Source organism: Myxocyprinus asiaticus, chromosome 45 (genome assembly GCF_019703515.2).
Source record: "Myxocyprinus asiaticus isolate MX2 ecotype Aquarium Trade chromosome 45, UBuf_Myxa_2, whole genome shotgun sequence".
Classification (NCBI taxonomy): Eukaryota; Metazoa; Chordata; class Actinopteri; order Cypriniformes; family Catostomidae; genus Myxocyprinus; species Myxocyprinus asiaticus.
The window spans coordinates 28067574-28084371 of record NC_059388.1 but is presented as its reverse complement, the minus strand read 5'-3'; the positions used below and the strand labels follow the sequence as shown (position 1 = coordinate 28084371).

Below are 16798 nucleotides of genomic sequence, written 5' to 3'. Positions count from 1 at the left end.
CATGTGCTGCTGTGTAGCAAAGGAAGTCCCGGTCAGCTGATGTGTGCGCTCTTAGGGATGATGTCATTCATAATCTTACTACTGTCTGATGTCTTATATATGTGCTCTCTTTTTATTTTTAATTTCCCAAACAATTCTTCACAATTTCAAATGTTTTAGTTTATTGACTAGTATATAAAAAATATTGCCATATTGTTTTTTTTGTTTTAATCGATCCATGCATAGGCTGCAAACATATAACAGATATTTTAATGTTATCTTTTTTTGACATTTCTTTTCCCACATTAATAAAAATTCCAGCATTTTACAAAAGTTGCACGTTTTAATATATTGGCTCTCTTGTTTTAATTTATCTATGCTATGCATACAAGTATATAACAATGTAAAATATAATTAATTTATAATCGTTTTTTATTCTTATTTTTTTCCACTATTTTAAAAATGTGCTAAATATGTGTTTAAACAAATATTGTACAATACAAATATTTCGAGTTTCTCATTCACATGTAAACGTTGCACCTGTCGCTGAAACTTTTGAACTTCTTTCAAAAGTTTTGGAGGTGGGCTGAACTATTAGCACTGTGGGGGCGTGCAATCAGGATTTAGACCGTGTCAGGAAGGAAACAAGAGCATGGGAAAGGCGCTGCCAACCCCGCTCAAGGAATGGAACACACCCGGAACTTGAGTTCCTTGATGCATCCAAAACATTCTTTGGTTTGTACTTGCTACATATGTGCATGAGCTTGTAATGTTACACTTTAAGGAGGGCTAGAGGAATAAAAACATGTCCGGCGTGGAAGTTGCTAAAGACGAACTGAAGGAGATAGACATATGTGACGTCTGCTCTGAGGAGGAGAGTGGAGTTTTCGTCAACTCAGGTGCGCCGTACCTGGACTTCTCAGCTTTTCACAAATGGGTTTCAAAGGGACATTCAGTTTCAGATGGAAGATGTGAGTTCGGCGAAACATCTTTGTCGTCAATCTCACAATCAAAGTGCGCAAAAGTGCCTAATGGATCACCAGATGGAAAGATCCGTATGGGGCGAGGAGGAGGAGGAGGGCATTCGGAAGAAGAAGATGATGATGTGAGAGCGTCCAGGGCATCTTCCATAGTGGACTGTCTGTTAGTGGAGCTCTATGACACATACAGCAGTAACAGTGTCCGAGGGGTGGACAGCTCGACCGAAGCCTCCAGTTCAGACGCGTTCCTCGGGAGGAGCAACACCGGATCAAACTTTCTGAATGAACTTCAAGAGAGGCACACGAGACGCCATCAGATGAAATACCTGGCTCAGAAAGGTGAGCACTCTTTCATTCACATATATGACTGTATAGTCCACTCAACCCAGTAAAAACTGTGAGTTCTTTCTTTCTTTAATTCATCAGTGTCTAATCAATTTATATTACTTCCATTTTAAGTCTGGAGAGATTTTTCCAGGTTAGTTTTTATCTCAAAACATGTTATAGGCTGTAGGCCTATGTTTAAACCGTGCATTTGATATTGTGAATGACTAACTTTATCATCATCAATAGTTTAGGTTATAAATTAGATACGGTATATGCAAAGGGGAAGGTATGTAGTTGGGTGCTGCAGTGAGATGTGTTTAAAAAAGTAATAATATTTAATATGAGGTAATAAAAATTGCATGTATGCTAATTATATAAAAAAAGTTTTAGATAAAGTATACTGTAGCATGTCACACTAAACTGCTGTCCATGCTTGTCAAGAACCCAGATTACTGTATATATTACAGACCCCAATCGGAAAGACAGTCAACAGCTTGTTAAACCCTTTGTTTGCACAAGTAATTTAATTGTTGTCTCAGGTGCTCAGCTTCTTTGTTGCACATAATTACAATTTACTTACAGTGGCCTTTTGTATACGTGTGCATACACAATGTTCTGTCAATCATATTAATCTTATATGTCTCTATATTGAGAATATTTACAATTTAAACCTTTAAACTCGGATTGGCCTGCCGGCAAATTATCAAAACATTAATAACTACAGTCTTGACCAACATAAAATAGGTATCGTTTTAAAGCTTAGAAGCTGCATTTTACAATGCATGTAGGCATTGTGACCAAATTGAACAAGTGCTTTGAAATTTGCAGACAAATCAGAAGTGTTCCGTTTTGATGATTTATTAATAATTTTGCACTGTTCTGTTCTGTACTTTTTTTTTTTTTTTTTTTTTGTAATCGGTGAAAACATCAAGCTGATCAAATAGCCATGTGCCATATGTCGTTGGAAAGCTCTCATAAAAGTAGAATACAACCGGCCCGTTTGTTTTATTCACAGACAAAAATTTAGTGAGTAATAGTAATTGACAAACACATGACACGGACTCAATGATGACTCAAATGGCACAGAATGGAACTGAATGAGATCTCATTACTCATGCCTGCATGCTTTGGAGTGAGAGCATACCTTTAATCATTGTTGTATTAGCATGTATAATTGGTTCTTATGGACAATTATTATGTTTTATTTGTTTGGAGAGGCTTTTAGACACTTGGAGAGCTTTTTGGACACTAGAATACATTATATTTGTAATGCTATAACTTTTAATTGCTTGGTCATATCAAGTCTATCAACACAAAATTTTACTCCGTTACAGGTGATAAAGTGAAAGCAGTTTTTCTGAGCTACCTTATTTACACCCTGAGATATATAATGTGAAGTTAGAAAAATGAGAAAAAAAGTTTTGGCTCTTTTTTTTTTCTTTGCAGTTTCTTAGGCTGAGAGTCTCATAATTTACCATAATATATATCATTAAAAAACACCTTCAGAGCTTAAAAGGTTAAGTAGCAAGGATCAGGGAAAGCACGTTCTCAGTATATTACGAGTATATGGTTGTATTTAATAATCTTATTGGGGGAATTCAACTGGGATTAGCGCCCTCACTGCATTTTATCACACTAAATGGAGAAGAAAATGCATATATTTGAACTGCATTCATTCTCTGCTTAGATCCAGAGGAACTTAAGTGGATAATTCAGGAGGTGAAGTATCGTATTGGTGTCCAGTCAGCCAAACTGGTACGGCAGGTGAAGAGGAAGGACAGACTGCGGCAGAAATTTCAGAAGAACTGTGATATAATCACCGCCTGTCTGCAAGCCGTCTCCCAGAAAAGACGTAATTACAAATCTTTCTCTTATTTCTGCTTTGGGCAGTGTTACAAGGCCTTCTTTACTGTTTTGATCACTAATGTATTCTAGATCAAAAGTACATCTCAGCTTTCATGGATGCTTGGCACTCTCTGATGAAGTCTGTTATCTTTCAGTTATTTTTAAAGGCTGTGGTGGTTGTCTAATATGGTTTCTGTAGACATCTGTTCTAGTTTACATTTCTCTTTTTAGTTTTTAGAATACAGTCTGCCTTAGACAGAGCGAATTGTTCTCAAATCCCATCACGGCTAAGGTTTAGTTAGAAGTGACATGAGTGGTTTTAGGTTTTGCTGGCTTCTTGCCTTTAAAAATGAATTATTTATTAACAGACTCAGTCAGATTGAAAAAAGCAGACTGCTTGCTGTTCTTTTGGGGAAAATAGAGGCTGTCTGTCAGTGTCTTTATCATCAACGTATATGAGACACTTGGACATGTTAGTGGAGATTCATGCCTCCTGTTTCAGAGAAAATTAATGATGATTAGTTTATGACACAGACATGTAAATTGGCACTGTAACGTTGTAGCGGTTTGAACTGTGACTACAACAAATTAGTGTTTGTCAAAGAGTAATTTGCTGACAATTATGGTTGCAATGAGTTTTCATGTTTCCTGATTCCTTGTATTCAGTGCAGATAGGTGTTATTAGACCAACAGATAATATTGCCTTGCATCTCTTAATGTCTTTTTCCCTCAATTTTATTTACATGCAGCATGACAACCGCTGTCAAACAGGTACAGTATATGAAATATCATGCATGGTTTTCATTCATCAGTCCATTCTCGACATAAGCTGTGTTGCATTGCAGATATGAACAGTTATGGTTGGCAGATTTGTTTTTGTAAACTCGAGTAACGGGGAAGTATTCAAAACTGCTGATTTCTCACTAGCTGCATGTCAATAAAAATACAACCATGCATGTTTTTCAATGAGAAAATCTGGAATTGTTTTTCCATGTACAGGCTACTGTGACCCAAAAAAAAGGACACTTGGGATTTGGGACTCTAAAGTAACATTTAAAAATGTATGATCGTCATTATATTAGAAAACAAAATATCAAACCAAGTGGCATCTGCAATTATTTTTGAAGTTACCTTTAATTTTGCAATCAGGGAAAATGTTATTTGCAATTATTTCCAATTACTTTCAGTTCATCACATTAATACATTAAACATCCAGAGAACCTGGTTGACAACCAGAAAGTGTCTGAATACTTCACATCTTCATTTTGAACAGTATATGTATTGTTTTGTTATTTAAAATCTAACAAACTCATTAAATGTTTTGCAAGCAAAGTGTGCTGAATTTGTCTTTAAAATACGCTCACTGAGCACTTTATTAGGAACACCCGTACACCTACTTATTCATGCGATCTAAATGCCACATGGTTTGATATTGTGTTATCTAATGCAGTAATAACTTGGCATTTTTAAAGGTGACTTAAATATTGTGCCTAAATACTTTTTAGGGCCACTGTATTATTCTTTCCCTTCATATACTGTATATGTCAGGATGGCTGTTCTGTAGCATAGAAAAAGAGGACTTGCTTACCAGCTGCTATTATATTTTAAAACATGAGAACTAATTATTAATTTCTTTCACAATACTATAGTTACTATTCTTTGTCTAGTATACATTACTCCATCTCTTTTCTAAAGCATAGGCTACATCTCTTCAGTTTACTTGCATAACATGATTATTTCATTTATGGCAATGCAACCATCTTATCCTAGTTCTTATGTTTATTCTAATCAGGTCCAAAGTCAAGACTCATCTCTTGGTCTAGAATTTCTTGTAATTTTGCTCTGCTGAATTTTAATTTGTTATTCTTCACGATTTAGATTAGTGCCCTCTTTGGTCAATCATTTATTGGCCATTGTTCCCGAGTTGTTTAGTTCTTAGTTTCATATATCTCCAGCCCATCCTTAAGAGCTCCACCGGTCCCTCCTCTCTCTCACCCTTCAATGTGACGCTCATATGTGGGTGTCGAAACCCGCGCATCACCGCTTTATTCAGCCTGTCGCTGAATATCCTTTGATTCAATTACATGTTTTTTATCATTATTGTGCTTGGACGTTATCTTCGTGTCTGAGCATAAAGGATGCTTCAATGTGACCGAGATTCTGATTTATTGATTAGTTCGCCATTCTCCTTGGTGCTGTAGGTTTTAAGTCGACCATCACGAGGATATATATTCAGTTTTGCGGTGGGAGTTTTAATGCGCAAAGGAGATTCGAAGCGAAAGCCGTGAGGTGGTATGCGGTTTATAGTTCCAAGAGGCGATCAAACGGACCTCGTCCTCTCGGGTTTGTGCACTCCAGATGAAGCAGGAAAGGGTTGTTTCGTCAAAGAGGTCTAGGGGTTGTGTGAAGCGGCAGAATGCAGGTGCAGGAGTCGGTAATATTATCAGTAATGTGCTGAAGAAACGCAACGGGATCTCCAGGAAAGCGCCGCGTCTGCTGTGCACCCTAGAGCCAGGTGAATCCACACGTCCAGTATATATAGGCCTACTGTCAGCTTTTTTCATTTTATTATTATTATTATTATTATTATTTGTTTTAGATGGATGCCAGTGCCATCGATAACTGTTCCTAAGATTTGACCTATAAGTGACCTCTTTATATATATATATATATATATATGTAATATCTAATATAAATATGGTGTATTATATAAACAATGTCAACTTTAATTCAATAATTCCATTATATTATTAAATATTATACATGTATTAATATAGCCTAATATTTATACTAAAGTATTATTGCTGCTCATTGTTTTGGCTTGGCGGGTTGCAGAAAGTTACGGTATAACAGAAGCCTTTCATGACATCTACCTGTCCACTGCTTTTCATCCAGACACATGTTCTCTGCTGTATATTTGAACATGTTTGCAGTAAGAGTGCTGGAGAGATCATGCAGGTTAATCCTGAACCGTCCCGACTGAGGAAGTGAAACACTATGCAGAAATGTTTGCCATTCTCCTTATTTATAACATTAAACTAGAACAGAAATGAAGACACGTAGGTCTTTTATTCATTCGTGTGCACCAAAAGTCGGCAGGAAAAGAGAAATAGCTGCTTTCTTTTTCAAAACATTGTATTGGTTCTCTAGATTTAGCCACTGTTTACAAACGCGTTTGATAGGACTAAGCGATTTACTAACTGCTAATACATCTATTTTAGACATTTTAACGTATACTTTGAATGTTATTCCAGATGTATGACGTTATAACAAGATATGAACTAAAAAACAAAGGTTATCGACACATGATGGTGTCGTATATCGTGAAGAAACTCTACAGTAGCAGGTGGTTGATATTCAGCACCATGGCTGACTGGACAGCGACATTTATCAACTTTTCCATACATCGCGTTTGGTTTCCACGTCGTGATCGACAACGAAATAAGTTGTTTTGTATAATTTCTGTCCTATTTTTGTGTTTCCCTAGTGCTGATATGCTATTCACACATCATGCAAGATTTTTACTATCATCCACATTTACTTAGACAGAAAACGCAGAAATACAAGAAAGGACACATAAATGTCGCTTAAGACATTAAGTATTTTTTTGTCTTTAAGTTTTAATTGCTTTTTTAAACATTTTTTTTTAAAGATTTTGATATTGTTTATTAAAACCTTGAAGAGAGGCTTAGTTGGTATATTTGCATTTTTAGAAATAAAATTTGTCAAAAAAATAAAACTGACTATTTAATAAAACATGCATTGTCATTGATGTGATCAAAGTAGATGAAAATAATATGCCTATGCTGTTAGACAGACAGTTGACGACTTGAGATTAGTTAGGTAACTCGGTCTCATCACAAGTGAAGAGCCATCAAATGAAAATGAACCGTCATTTATTATTCATACACTTGTTTTCGCTACTTGTCTTTGCGTTTTAGATCATGACCACTTTCAGTCTTTTTATGTTCATGCTGAACGCTGATTATACAACATCAATGCTTCAGTCAGTTCATTTGTTAATGAGACACCTGCAGCTCAGGACAACCTATTTATACAGTCATTATTGTCTCACGGTTTATCCACTCTTTTGTCTCTTTGCAGGGGTGGACACAAGGTTGAAGTTCACGATTGAACCATCTCTTGGCAAGAACGGCTTTCAACAAGTATGAATGAGATACCTGTTCTGCTGTACATCTGTACCTAACTCCCCCATGTAGAAATGAACTACAGTAGTAGTGTTTTTGGTTTCTATGTTGATTTTTATCTTTTTTTTTTTTATTATCACTCTGCAGTGGTACGATGCCCTGAAAGCAGTGGCCAGGCTGCCAGCTGGCATTCCCAAAGAGTGGAGGAAGAGGGTAGGAGTGGAGGAAATTTTGTCCTCTGTTTACGAACAATGTTCCCATTTGTACTGGTCTTGATAAATGTGCACATCAAATGTGGGATTAATATTTGGTTTGCTTAATGTAGGTATGGCTGACCTTAGCTGACCAGTATCTCCACAGCATTTCTATAGACTGGGAGAAAACAATGAGATTTGCCTTTAATGATCGCAGCAATCCGGATGACGACTCTTTGGGAATTCAAATAGTCAAGGTACACACATGTAGTTCTATGCAATTTTCTCTTTAAGACTCATTGCTCTTTAGAAATCATATCTGACACAGCTACATCCTTTTCTGTAAGATTGTTCTGGTCCATTTGAGTTTACTGAACAAAAATGTCTAAAGTCAAAACCACAAAATAAACTAGCAGTTTTGTTGTGAAACCACAGCTTTGTATATTCCCACATCAACATGAATGACAAAGTGTACATCTCTTTTTTTTTTTTTTTTTTTTTTTTAACTCAAGTTTGTATATTATTTTATTATTAGCAAGCGAATAAACTGTGGCTTTCAGTCGGTCAGATGAAATGTTAAATGGTGCAGCAGGATGTTTGCACTTTGTTGTGCGTCAGTAGTAAGTGGATAATGGAACAGTTAATGGGTGTATGTGTGTGCGCATGTGTGTTTGTCTGTGTAGTGCTGCAGGAGAACAGTGATTCATTGAAGGCAGGTGTGTGAAATGGGCAAAGTTCAATTTCATCTCTTGGAAAGTTGCCTTTTTTTGCTTGCTTGTGGTCTTTCTCTCTCTCTCTCTCTCTCTCTCTCTCTCTCTCTCTCATGTCCTTCCCTATTGACTTCATTTCAGAAAAGGATGCTCCTTGTTTAATTATATAAACCTGTAGCACTTGGGTTGCATTAAAATGCATACTTTGTATTTCCTTCTCATCTCATCCAGGACTTGCACCGGACAGGCTGCAGTTCTTATTGTGGCCAAGAGGCTGAGCAGGACCGGGTGGTGTTAAAGCGGGTACTGCTGGCATACGCCCGCTGGAACAAGACTGTCGGGTACTGTCAGGGCTTCAATGTTCTGGCTGCCCTAATCCTGGAAGTTATGGAGGGGAATGAAGGAGATGCTTTAAAGGTTTGATTATATGTCTATTATCTCTGTGGGTTGAATTTGTAATCTCAGTTTTTGTTTTGAACCGAAATGCAAAAATGTATTGAAAATGTGTCTTTGTTCCTGTACAGGTGATGATATATTTGATTGATAAGGTGCTTCCTGATAGCTACTTTGCCAATAACCTGCGTGCGCTCTCAGTGGACATGGCCGTGTTCAGGGATCTGCTGCGACTGAAACTTCCAGAACTTTCTCAGCATCTCCATCATCTGCAGAAAGTAGCCAATCGTGAAGGGGGAGGTGTGTGTCAACCCCGGATATATAGATGTGAATGAACAAAAACTGTGTTAGAGTACACCAGTTCATCTGCATTACGTGATGTGTCAAATACCATCGCTGACTGTCGTGGTGTTGTTTCAGGCAGCTATGAGCCTCCGCTCACTAATGTCTTCACCATGCAGTGGTTTCTCACCATGTTTGCCACCTGTCTGCCCCACTACACCGTGCTGAAGATCTGGGATTCTGTCTTCTTTGAGGGCTCTGAAATGCTGCTGCGTGTAGCTCTGGCCATCTGGGCCAAACTCGGAGAGTAAGTTCAACAATCAGATGTACATGCAGAAAAACAGTTGGTTCCAATTTACGACAGATTCCAAGACTCGTGTCTTAGCATGTGATAAGGAAACCTACAGTATGTGAACATTAATCATATCTGAAATATACATTTTAGAACAATTTTCAACTTTTATAATTCATGCTGCCAGTTTCTTTGTTTCATACCTATGTTGTTTGCTTTTCTATCTCACAGGAGAGTTGAGGAGTGCCAGACTGCTGATGAATTCTATAGTACTATGGGCTGCCTGACCCAGGAAATGCTGGAGCACAACCTTATCGATTCCAATGAACTCATGCAGGTAAGACGGGTGAAATTGTTCATTGAGCCTGGTCTCTTAAAAAAATGACGTGACTGTGGCAACATTTTTGCAGAATGATATTACGTGGCTCCTTACACGTTCTGTGGCAGTCCACTGAGTGGCGCTTAATGAGACAGATTTTTAAGATTAATGCTATATCGAGTTTAAAATCAACAAAACCGACCTAAATCTTAAACCTAAACCTAACCGATAGTGTCATATGAAGTGAATGTGAGATGAAAAACTCAGTTGCTGAAGCAACCACATCATTTTGTGGTGTTTCTATGACACTTTCCGTGTGCTCTTTAGGACTCGTACTCTGGTCCTTTGCATCGAAAGTGCAGCGCACTATCAGTTGAGCTACTAAAAGTGGTTTGATGTCATAAGATAGCATTGTGTGAGGAACAGGGCGAAAAGTCAAGTAAAATCTGATGTTTTACTCTTGACTTTATCTGCCATGTTCCTGTAGCTCAACTAGAAGAGCTTGGCGCTAGCAACGCCAAGATCATGGCTTTGATTCCTGGGGAACACAAACATAAACTGATACAGTGTACACCTTGAATGCACTTTAAGTCGCTTTGGATAAAAGTGTCTGCCAAATGCATAAACATAAAATGTAAAAAAAAATGTTTTTGTAACGTCTCTATTGTTCAATTCACCAGGAAACTGACGCAATATTTACAAGTCACGTAAAAAATCAGTTTGCAAAGCATGTTTCTATGAGTATTTTTTTATTTTTGGCAAGAATCATATACGGTAGATCATTGAAGAACAATGGATGCGATGACAAATTCTACTCTAGTTGTTTCCATGTGGTTTTTCCATTGGTTTTGGCACTGAATATGTGTGTATATATGAAATGCACCTGTGTTCCTCTCGACAGACGGTTTACTCCATGGCTCCCTTCCCATTTCCCCAGTTGGCAGAGCTCCGGGAGAAATACACCTACAACATCACTCCCTTCCCCGCCCCAGTCAGAGCTAATAGCAGGTATACACAATAAAAAAATCCATCGCCCACAGCACAGATGGCACCTGTTTAACTGTCATAAAAACAATTTAATGCGAGACTAGAGTGTGTTGTAATGTGTTGACATGCAAATGTTCTCCCTTATCTTATTCTCAGTGTAAACCAGTGTTATTATAGTTAAGGACAACTAAAATGTTTTCATTAACTGAAATAAAAATAAAAACTGAAATGATTGGAAAAAACTGAAACTAAAATACTTTTTCATAAACCCAAAACTAACTAAAATAAAGATGACCTTGAATTAACTGTAGTTTTAGTGTTTGACACACAATATTGTCAGAGTGGGACACTTTTGGAAACCTCAGTTTTCTTGGCACTTTGTTATGATTCAAATGCTACATGACCTGATATTATACCTTTATAGAAAGCTTAGGATGTCCCCTACCTTAGTCAAAGTGGGACAGAGAAAAAAAAGATTCTATAAAAAAATATCTACAAATTATTTAGAATTATACTTTACACGTGCACATCATAAATTATTATATTTTCAACCATTTATTCAAAATGAAAGATTTATCTCAAATTTCTGTAATTTTCTTTACCACTGCATTTCCATCTGGTGGTCATGAAAAACAGAAGCACTCATCAATTTCATCAATATAAAACCTCAAAAAGTTAATTGTTTACTTCCCAAAGAGTAGTTAAGTAATGATTTATGACCATTTAAGGAAATACATATGGACACAATGGGGATCAAGCTTAACTTTCCCACTTTACCCGTCCTCACCCAATATTATAACATTTTGAATCCACCTTAATTAAACATGTAAATGCAGCTAGATGGAGGCAACATAAAACTGCTAAATGCTTTAGCTTTGGCAGTCATAAAATACTAAAACTAAAAAAAAAAACTAAATAAACTAAAGCTAGAAAACACTGAAAAACAAAAATTAAACTCAAACTAACAGACAAAGTGTGAAAACTTAACTAAATTGAAATGACAAATTAAAACCATGACTGTAATAACCCTGGTGTAAACACTGTTTCCCATTTATAAAATTCATTTATTTCGCTTAGCAGATTCATTCATTAATGTAGCATACGCTTTTATCCAAAGCAACTTTTTGACGATAGTTGGCGTATGTTTATAGTTTAAGTATTAAGAGATGATCAACATGATCAACAGGGACCTATGCCATAACTAGGCACTGGAATATCATAGAAACTTGGGCTCTTTTGACTTGGGCCAATGAGCAACCGAATAGCAACGTCCGGGCAACCTCCGAAAACACCCGAGTATTGTTGACGCGAGTTTTGCACTGGAAATCACTGCTTACGTTTTCTTCAGAAAATGTAAAAATCATCTTCTTGTTATTAGAAATAATATGTTATATTGTTATTTTCACTATTTCTATTTATAGTCAGGCACTCCATGGATGGGAGAGTGAAGATGATGATCCTGACATGGATAATGAAGACTCTTTTGTTACTGCCCTGGGCTGCCTGGGGCCTCTCGGCGGACTTCTGTCCCCTGAGATCCAAAGATACCAAAAGCACCTTAAAGGTCTGTTTCTGCTTACATTTCATCAGACTATTAAACCTGTTACAGTCCCACTGCAATGCCCATTATGATAATGCTGCAATGTGATATTATATGAATGTATCAAGTGGATGAGACGGTTATAATTTCTTCTTAATGATTAACATTTTATGAGTCACTCGAACTATATAAACTAATGCAAACATTATGAGCTCACTGTAGCTTACACTGCCAGCCTAACATTGGCAAGATTCACAAATCCTCAAACCCTGTTTGAATCTGCCTGCAAACTCATTTAAACCCATTTGTCAGGTCTTGTTGTTTTTGAGGTGGTTGGTTCAAAACAATTACAGCTTTCCTAAATTACAGACTTCAGTGCAAGTAAACAACGGGAAGTTTGAAAAAGGGCCAATGCAGAAATTACTCATGAACACTTGCCAAACATTTTTGCACTCACAAACCAATTTTTACAAATTGGATCATGTATTTTTATTTTTTCAGATCAGAGAGTGGAGCAGGGCTCTCATTGCAGTAACATGGCAGAGCTCAGTCCTGGGGCGGTTGGCGCGGGCCGGGCAGAGCATCAGGCGGCCATTAACAGTATGATGCTGGAGCGCATGAGTACTGACATCAGTGCGCTGAAGAAACAGTACTCTCGCATCAAACAGAAACAACAGCAGCAGACCGGTCTACTCTACATCCATGCAGGTTAGTGATGAACCGAATCCCAAATGTAATGGATTACTTTGTTTAGGGGTAAAACTGTTGTTAATTGTTCCCATTCTGTTAACATTATTAATAATTAACATTATTATGAATTATAACATTTGATGCAATCCATATAGCCTAATAGTGACAATACTGTAAACAGCAATTCTACTACAAAAACGGAACATAAAATTCTGCGCGGAGATATCTGAAAACTCTTTTAAGAGATTACTCGATTATGAATCATTTTTGAACCGGTTTAATAAAATTAACCGTCCGAACGAGCCAATTCACTCAAATGAACCAGAACGCTAATGCAGGTAGAAGGACCGTATTGATAGACTTGTTTGGACAAGATATGGAGATGGATTTTCAGTTTGAGCATATTACATTTTTTCAGGCTGCTGGTTTTTATTTTTAACACACTGGCATCAAGGTGTATTAGTTTCTTAGTTATTATGCTTTCCAGTGTTGCACTCGCCACAGAATGTATTTAGACACTGAAGACATACTTAAAAACCTATGAATGTCATTCAAACTAAGTGTCATTTATTTTAAAGAAAGGAAGCACAAGCATACTTTTCAAACAACATATTATGTATTTGGGCACTAAACTTGAATTTAACACTAAATATGGCACACTTATGGTTTATGAATGTCATTGCATTAGAAAACAAAATATAAAATATAATGGCATTTATTTTAAAGAAAGATACTGTAGCTCAAGCGCCCTTCACACATTTCACAAAAAGACGTTTGTTAGGTTTTAAATGATAAAACAATAGATGCACAATTCAAAACTATGGCAAAAGGTACATTCCGACAATTTCTGTATATGTAGTATTAGTCAGTGTGTTGTCACATTTTTCTCAGGACCTCCAGTGGAAGCTGAAACTATTGAGCCTCATCAACCCAGTAAACAACAGAAGCACAACACTGGTATAAACTGTGATTCCACTTTAGATATTTTAGCTGGTGTTGGGTCCGCTGGTGGGTAATGCAATAATCATGTAATCATTTGTTAGTAATGTTTTTGCTGAAGGCTGGGGTGATTGATTGTAGGTGACTTCCACTATGTGATCCATGCTTTGCAGGGAATTGTTACATGCTAAAGCTTTTTAATTAACATTTTTGGATTATTTAATTTGTGCAGATTTTGCAATGTATATTTTCATTGTCAAAAAATGTCTTTTTTTTTTTAGGGGAATATTGCTATAGCGCCCCTTGAGGGCATATTGAAGACTTAACATTCTGTTTACAAATACTAGAGTTTTCTTACTCTTTGACATTGGTTCTTTACAGATAAATGTCCAGCCACAAGTATCCTTGCCTCCCAAATTGGTCCATCCCCTGTGGTCAACCATCTTCTTCTTGGTAGGAAGCCCAGGCCTGGTGAAAGATCCTCAAAAAACGGATTCATCCATAATGGAGGAATGCACCCTTTGCCCCAATCCCATTCCACCCCAAGCCAGGATCAGGTGTCCCGGGTGAGGTTCCATTCCCCCTGGCGCACGCATGTGCGCACGCATCAGAGGAACATCGCCCGAGCACGGGCCCAGCTCGGCTTTGACAATTCTCTGGAACTAGAAAACGATCAATCTCCAAAACAGAGCGAGAGCACAGCGGAAGGAGCACCTGGAGAGGAAGATGAGAAAAAAAGTGAGGAAGGAAGGGTGGAAGATCAAAAGGAGGACAAAAAGACTGCACCTGAAGAGCAAGATGAGACGTGTGAAGAAGTGACTCTGGTGGCTGAAAGCTCTCTGCAAGACCACAGCTCTGGAGAAGAACAGGAAATCCAACCGATCGAGAACCAGCTGTCTTCTCTGGAGCTGGAACCTTTGCCAGAACCAGCTTCTCCAACCTCAACTGACCCAGAGCCACCTACACCACCTCCATCACTAGAACCCCAACCAAGAATGGAGCCCAATCCCACAGCTCCAACTCCACTCCCATCCACTCGCCGTCCAGGTTCAGACTCTTCCAGCTCAGAAAGTGGAGGTTCCCTCAGAAGAAGCCCCTCAAGCTTAGCGGGAGAATCTTCACAACCACAGCAGATCTTCTCCCCTTTCCCCTGCATAAAAACGCCTCGCAGGTCCATTGCTGCAAGAAACTTGGGCCTCTACGGCCCGACTGCCAGAACTCCAAATGTGCACTTTCCTCAGATGAGCAGAAGTATGAACCACGTGGGAAGCAGCACCAAGCGACGATGAGCACTTAAATGGATAGTTTACTGAAAAATGAAAAATCTCTCATCATTTACTCACCCTCATGCCATCCCAGAAGTGTATGACTTTCTTTCTTCTGCAGAACACAAATGAAGATTTTTAGAATATCTCAGCTCTGTAGGTCCTTACAATGCAAGTAAATGGTGACCAGAACTTTGAAGCTCCAAAAATCACATAAAGGCCATAAATCTTCACTTTCACTTTCAAAATGTGAAAGAAAGTGAAAGTGGAGATTTATGGTTAAAAAAAAAAAGGACTTAAATATTGATCTGTTTCAAACCAACACCTATCATATTTCTTCTGAACACATGGATTAAACCACTAGAGTTGTATGGATTAATTTTAGTGGCCTTTATGTGTTTTTTTTTTTTTTTTTTTTTTTTTAGCTTCAAAGCTCTAGTCACCATTCACTTGCATTGTAATAACCTACAGAGCTGAGATATTATTGTTTGTGTTCTACAAAATAAAAAATCATACACATCTGGGATGGCATGAGGGTGAGTAAATGATGAGAGAATTTAGATTTCTGGGTGAACTATCCCTTTAAATGAGTTAAAGCTATTTAATTTTTCATATCAATACTTTGGGTTTGAAGCGCTTGACTTGTAAAGCACATGCATTCAAAAAAGTATGCTTCCAGATACTGAAAACATGCCATTAAGTGCATCTAAATGGCATGCCAAGGGGTAACCATTGTCAAAGTCACAGTTATTGGTGATCACTATGAATTCATGAGGTATATCTCTAATATTTTTATGTAAGAAGACCCTACAAAAACAACTGGGAGTAATGCCCTGCAGACACAAGTCACAAGATTGAAGGGTTTGTATCTTTAAAAGTTTCTTTGCTGCATGTTGAGGCCACCAGTATGTGCCACAATGCACTGTGTATGTTTACATATATGCTCCAAATCTAGGAAATTCAAGTAGAGTAACAACACCTATGTAAAGTATCTCATATTAAATGACTCCAGAAGATACTACAAGTCTTCATAAGCCATGAACTTGTACCACAACAAATTTAAAGCTCTTTTGTTTTTCATGTTCACTTGTTCCTGTGAGCTTGTGTTAATTTATACTCTTTAATCTGTGATTTTTACAATCAAGCCATGCAATTCTGTCGTCTTTCCTTCAATGAATTGTGTTGTTTTTTTTTCCATCTGAATAGCACAAGTTTTCTGTCAAAAAGTTAGTTTTTTTCCTCATTTGAGTTGCAGTTAAATGTCTCTTGGAATGTCGATTTCTCTTTGGGGCTTACAAGTGCTGGGAGTTCAAATATTCAGCACAGTGAATAAAAGACTTGCAAGTATTGAAAAAAAAAAGCCTTTGTGTATTTCAGTTTCTGCGTGTTGGTTGTTTCTTGTTCATGTTGTGATGGTATGAGTTCAGGCTCAACTTGTGCAGTTGTTGGCTGACAACTCTTAAGTAGTTAATGATAGCAAAGGAGCTAACCTCGGGCCATGGGCGGATTTAGTGGTTTGGGGGCCCTAGGCAAAGTTCAGGAATGGGGCCCTCTTCAATGACACACATTTACATCAATTTTCTCTTAAAGGTGCTGTAAGCTTTTTTATTATTTAGAATGGTATGTAGAAAATATTCCTACATCATGAAAGATATCACTGAAATATAGTAAGTGTCCCGAGATACCTCATCGGTCTCTGTGACAGCACTAGACATTGCAAACAGCAAACAAAAATGTGTCTGCAGTTGTGTCTTTCCCCCTGGTTGTGCCAACTTTCTAAAAAGGAGTGAATAATAATGTATGACAACACATTATACAGTTGTGCTCAAAAGTTTGCATACCCTGGCAGAAATTGTGAAATTTTGGCATTGATTTTGAAAATATGACTGATCATGCAAAAAAACTGTC

The 16798-nt window shown here is 37.6% G+C and overlaps 1 protein-coding gene across 4 annotated transcripts; it reads left to right on the top strand.

The window, feature by feature from the left end:
- Positions 1-630: 630 nt before the first annotated feature.
- On the top strand, positions 631-16230 carry tbc1d30 (TBC1 domain family, member 30). 4 transcript variants are annotated; one of them, XM_051688519.1, is made up of 14 exons: positions 631-1298; positions 2974-3138; positions 7236-7297; positions 7427-7492; positions 7605-7730; positions 8415-8600; positions 8708-8876; positions 8997-9165; positions 9382-9487; positions 10371-10477; positions 11878-12020; positions 12498-12704; positions 13578-13643; positions 14007-16230. In XM_051688519.1, exons 1-14 carry the CDS (start codon positions 785-787, stop codon positions 14912-14914), a joined length of 2994 nt encoding a protein of 997 aa, XP_051544479.1. In that variant the 5' UTR covers positions 631-784; the 3' UTR covers positions 14915-16230. The 4 variants fall into 4 exon arrangements, with proteins under 4 accessions (XP_051544479.1, XP_051544480.1, XP_051544481.1 ...); XM_051688520.1 differs by lacking the exon at positions 13578-13643; XM_051688521.1 differs by lacking the exons at positions 631-1298; positions 2974-3138 and adding an exon at positions 5116-5646.
- Positions 16231-16798: the final 568 nt, after the last annotated feature.

Excerpts from the sequence above, each read along its gene's own strand:
- tbc1d30 (XM_051688519.1), top strand. The coding sequence starts at position 785 with ATGTCCGGCGTGGAAGTTGCTAAAGACGAACTGAAGGAGATAGACATA. Across the intron at positions 12,021-12,497 it reads ATACCAAAAGCACCTTAAAG|ATCAGAGAGTGGAGCAGGGC; the intron begins GTCTGTTTCTGC and ends TTATTTTTTCAG. Across the intron at positions 13,644-14,006 it reads ACAACAGAAGCACAACACTG|ATAAATGTCCAGCCACAAGT; the intron begins GTATAAACTGTG and ends GGTTCTTTACAG.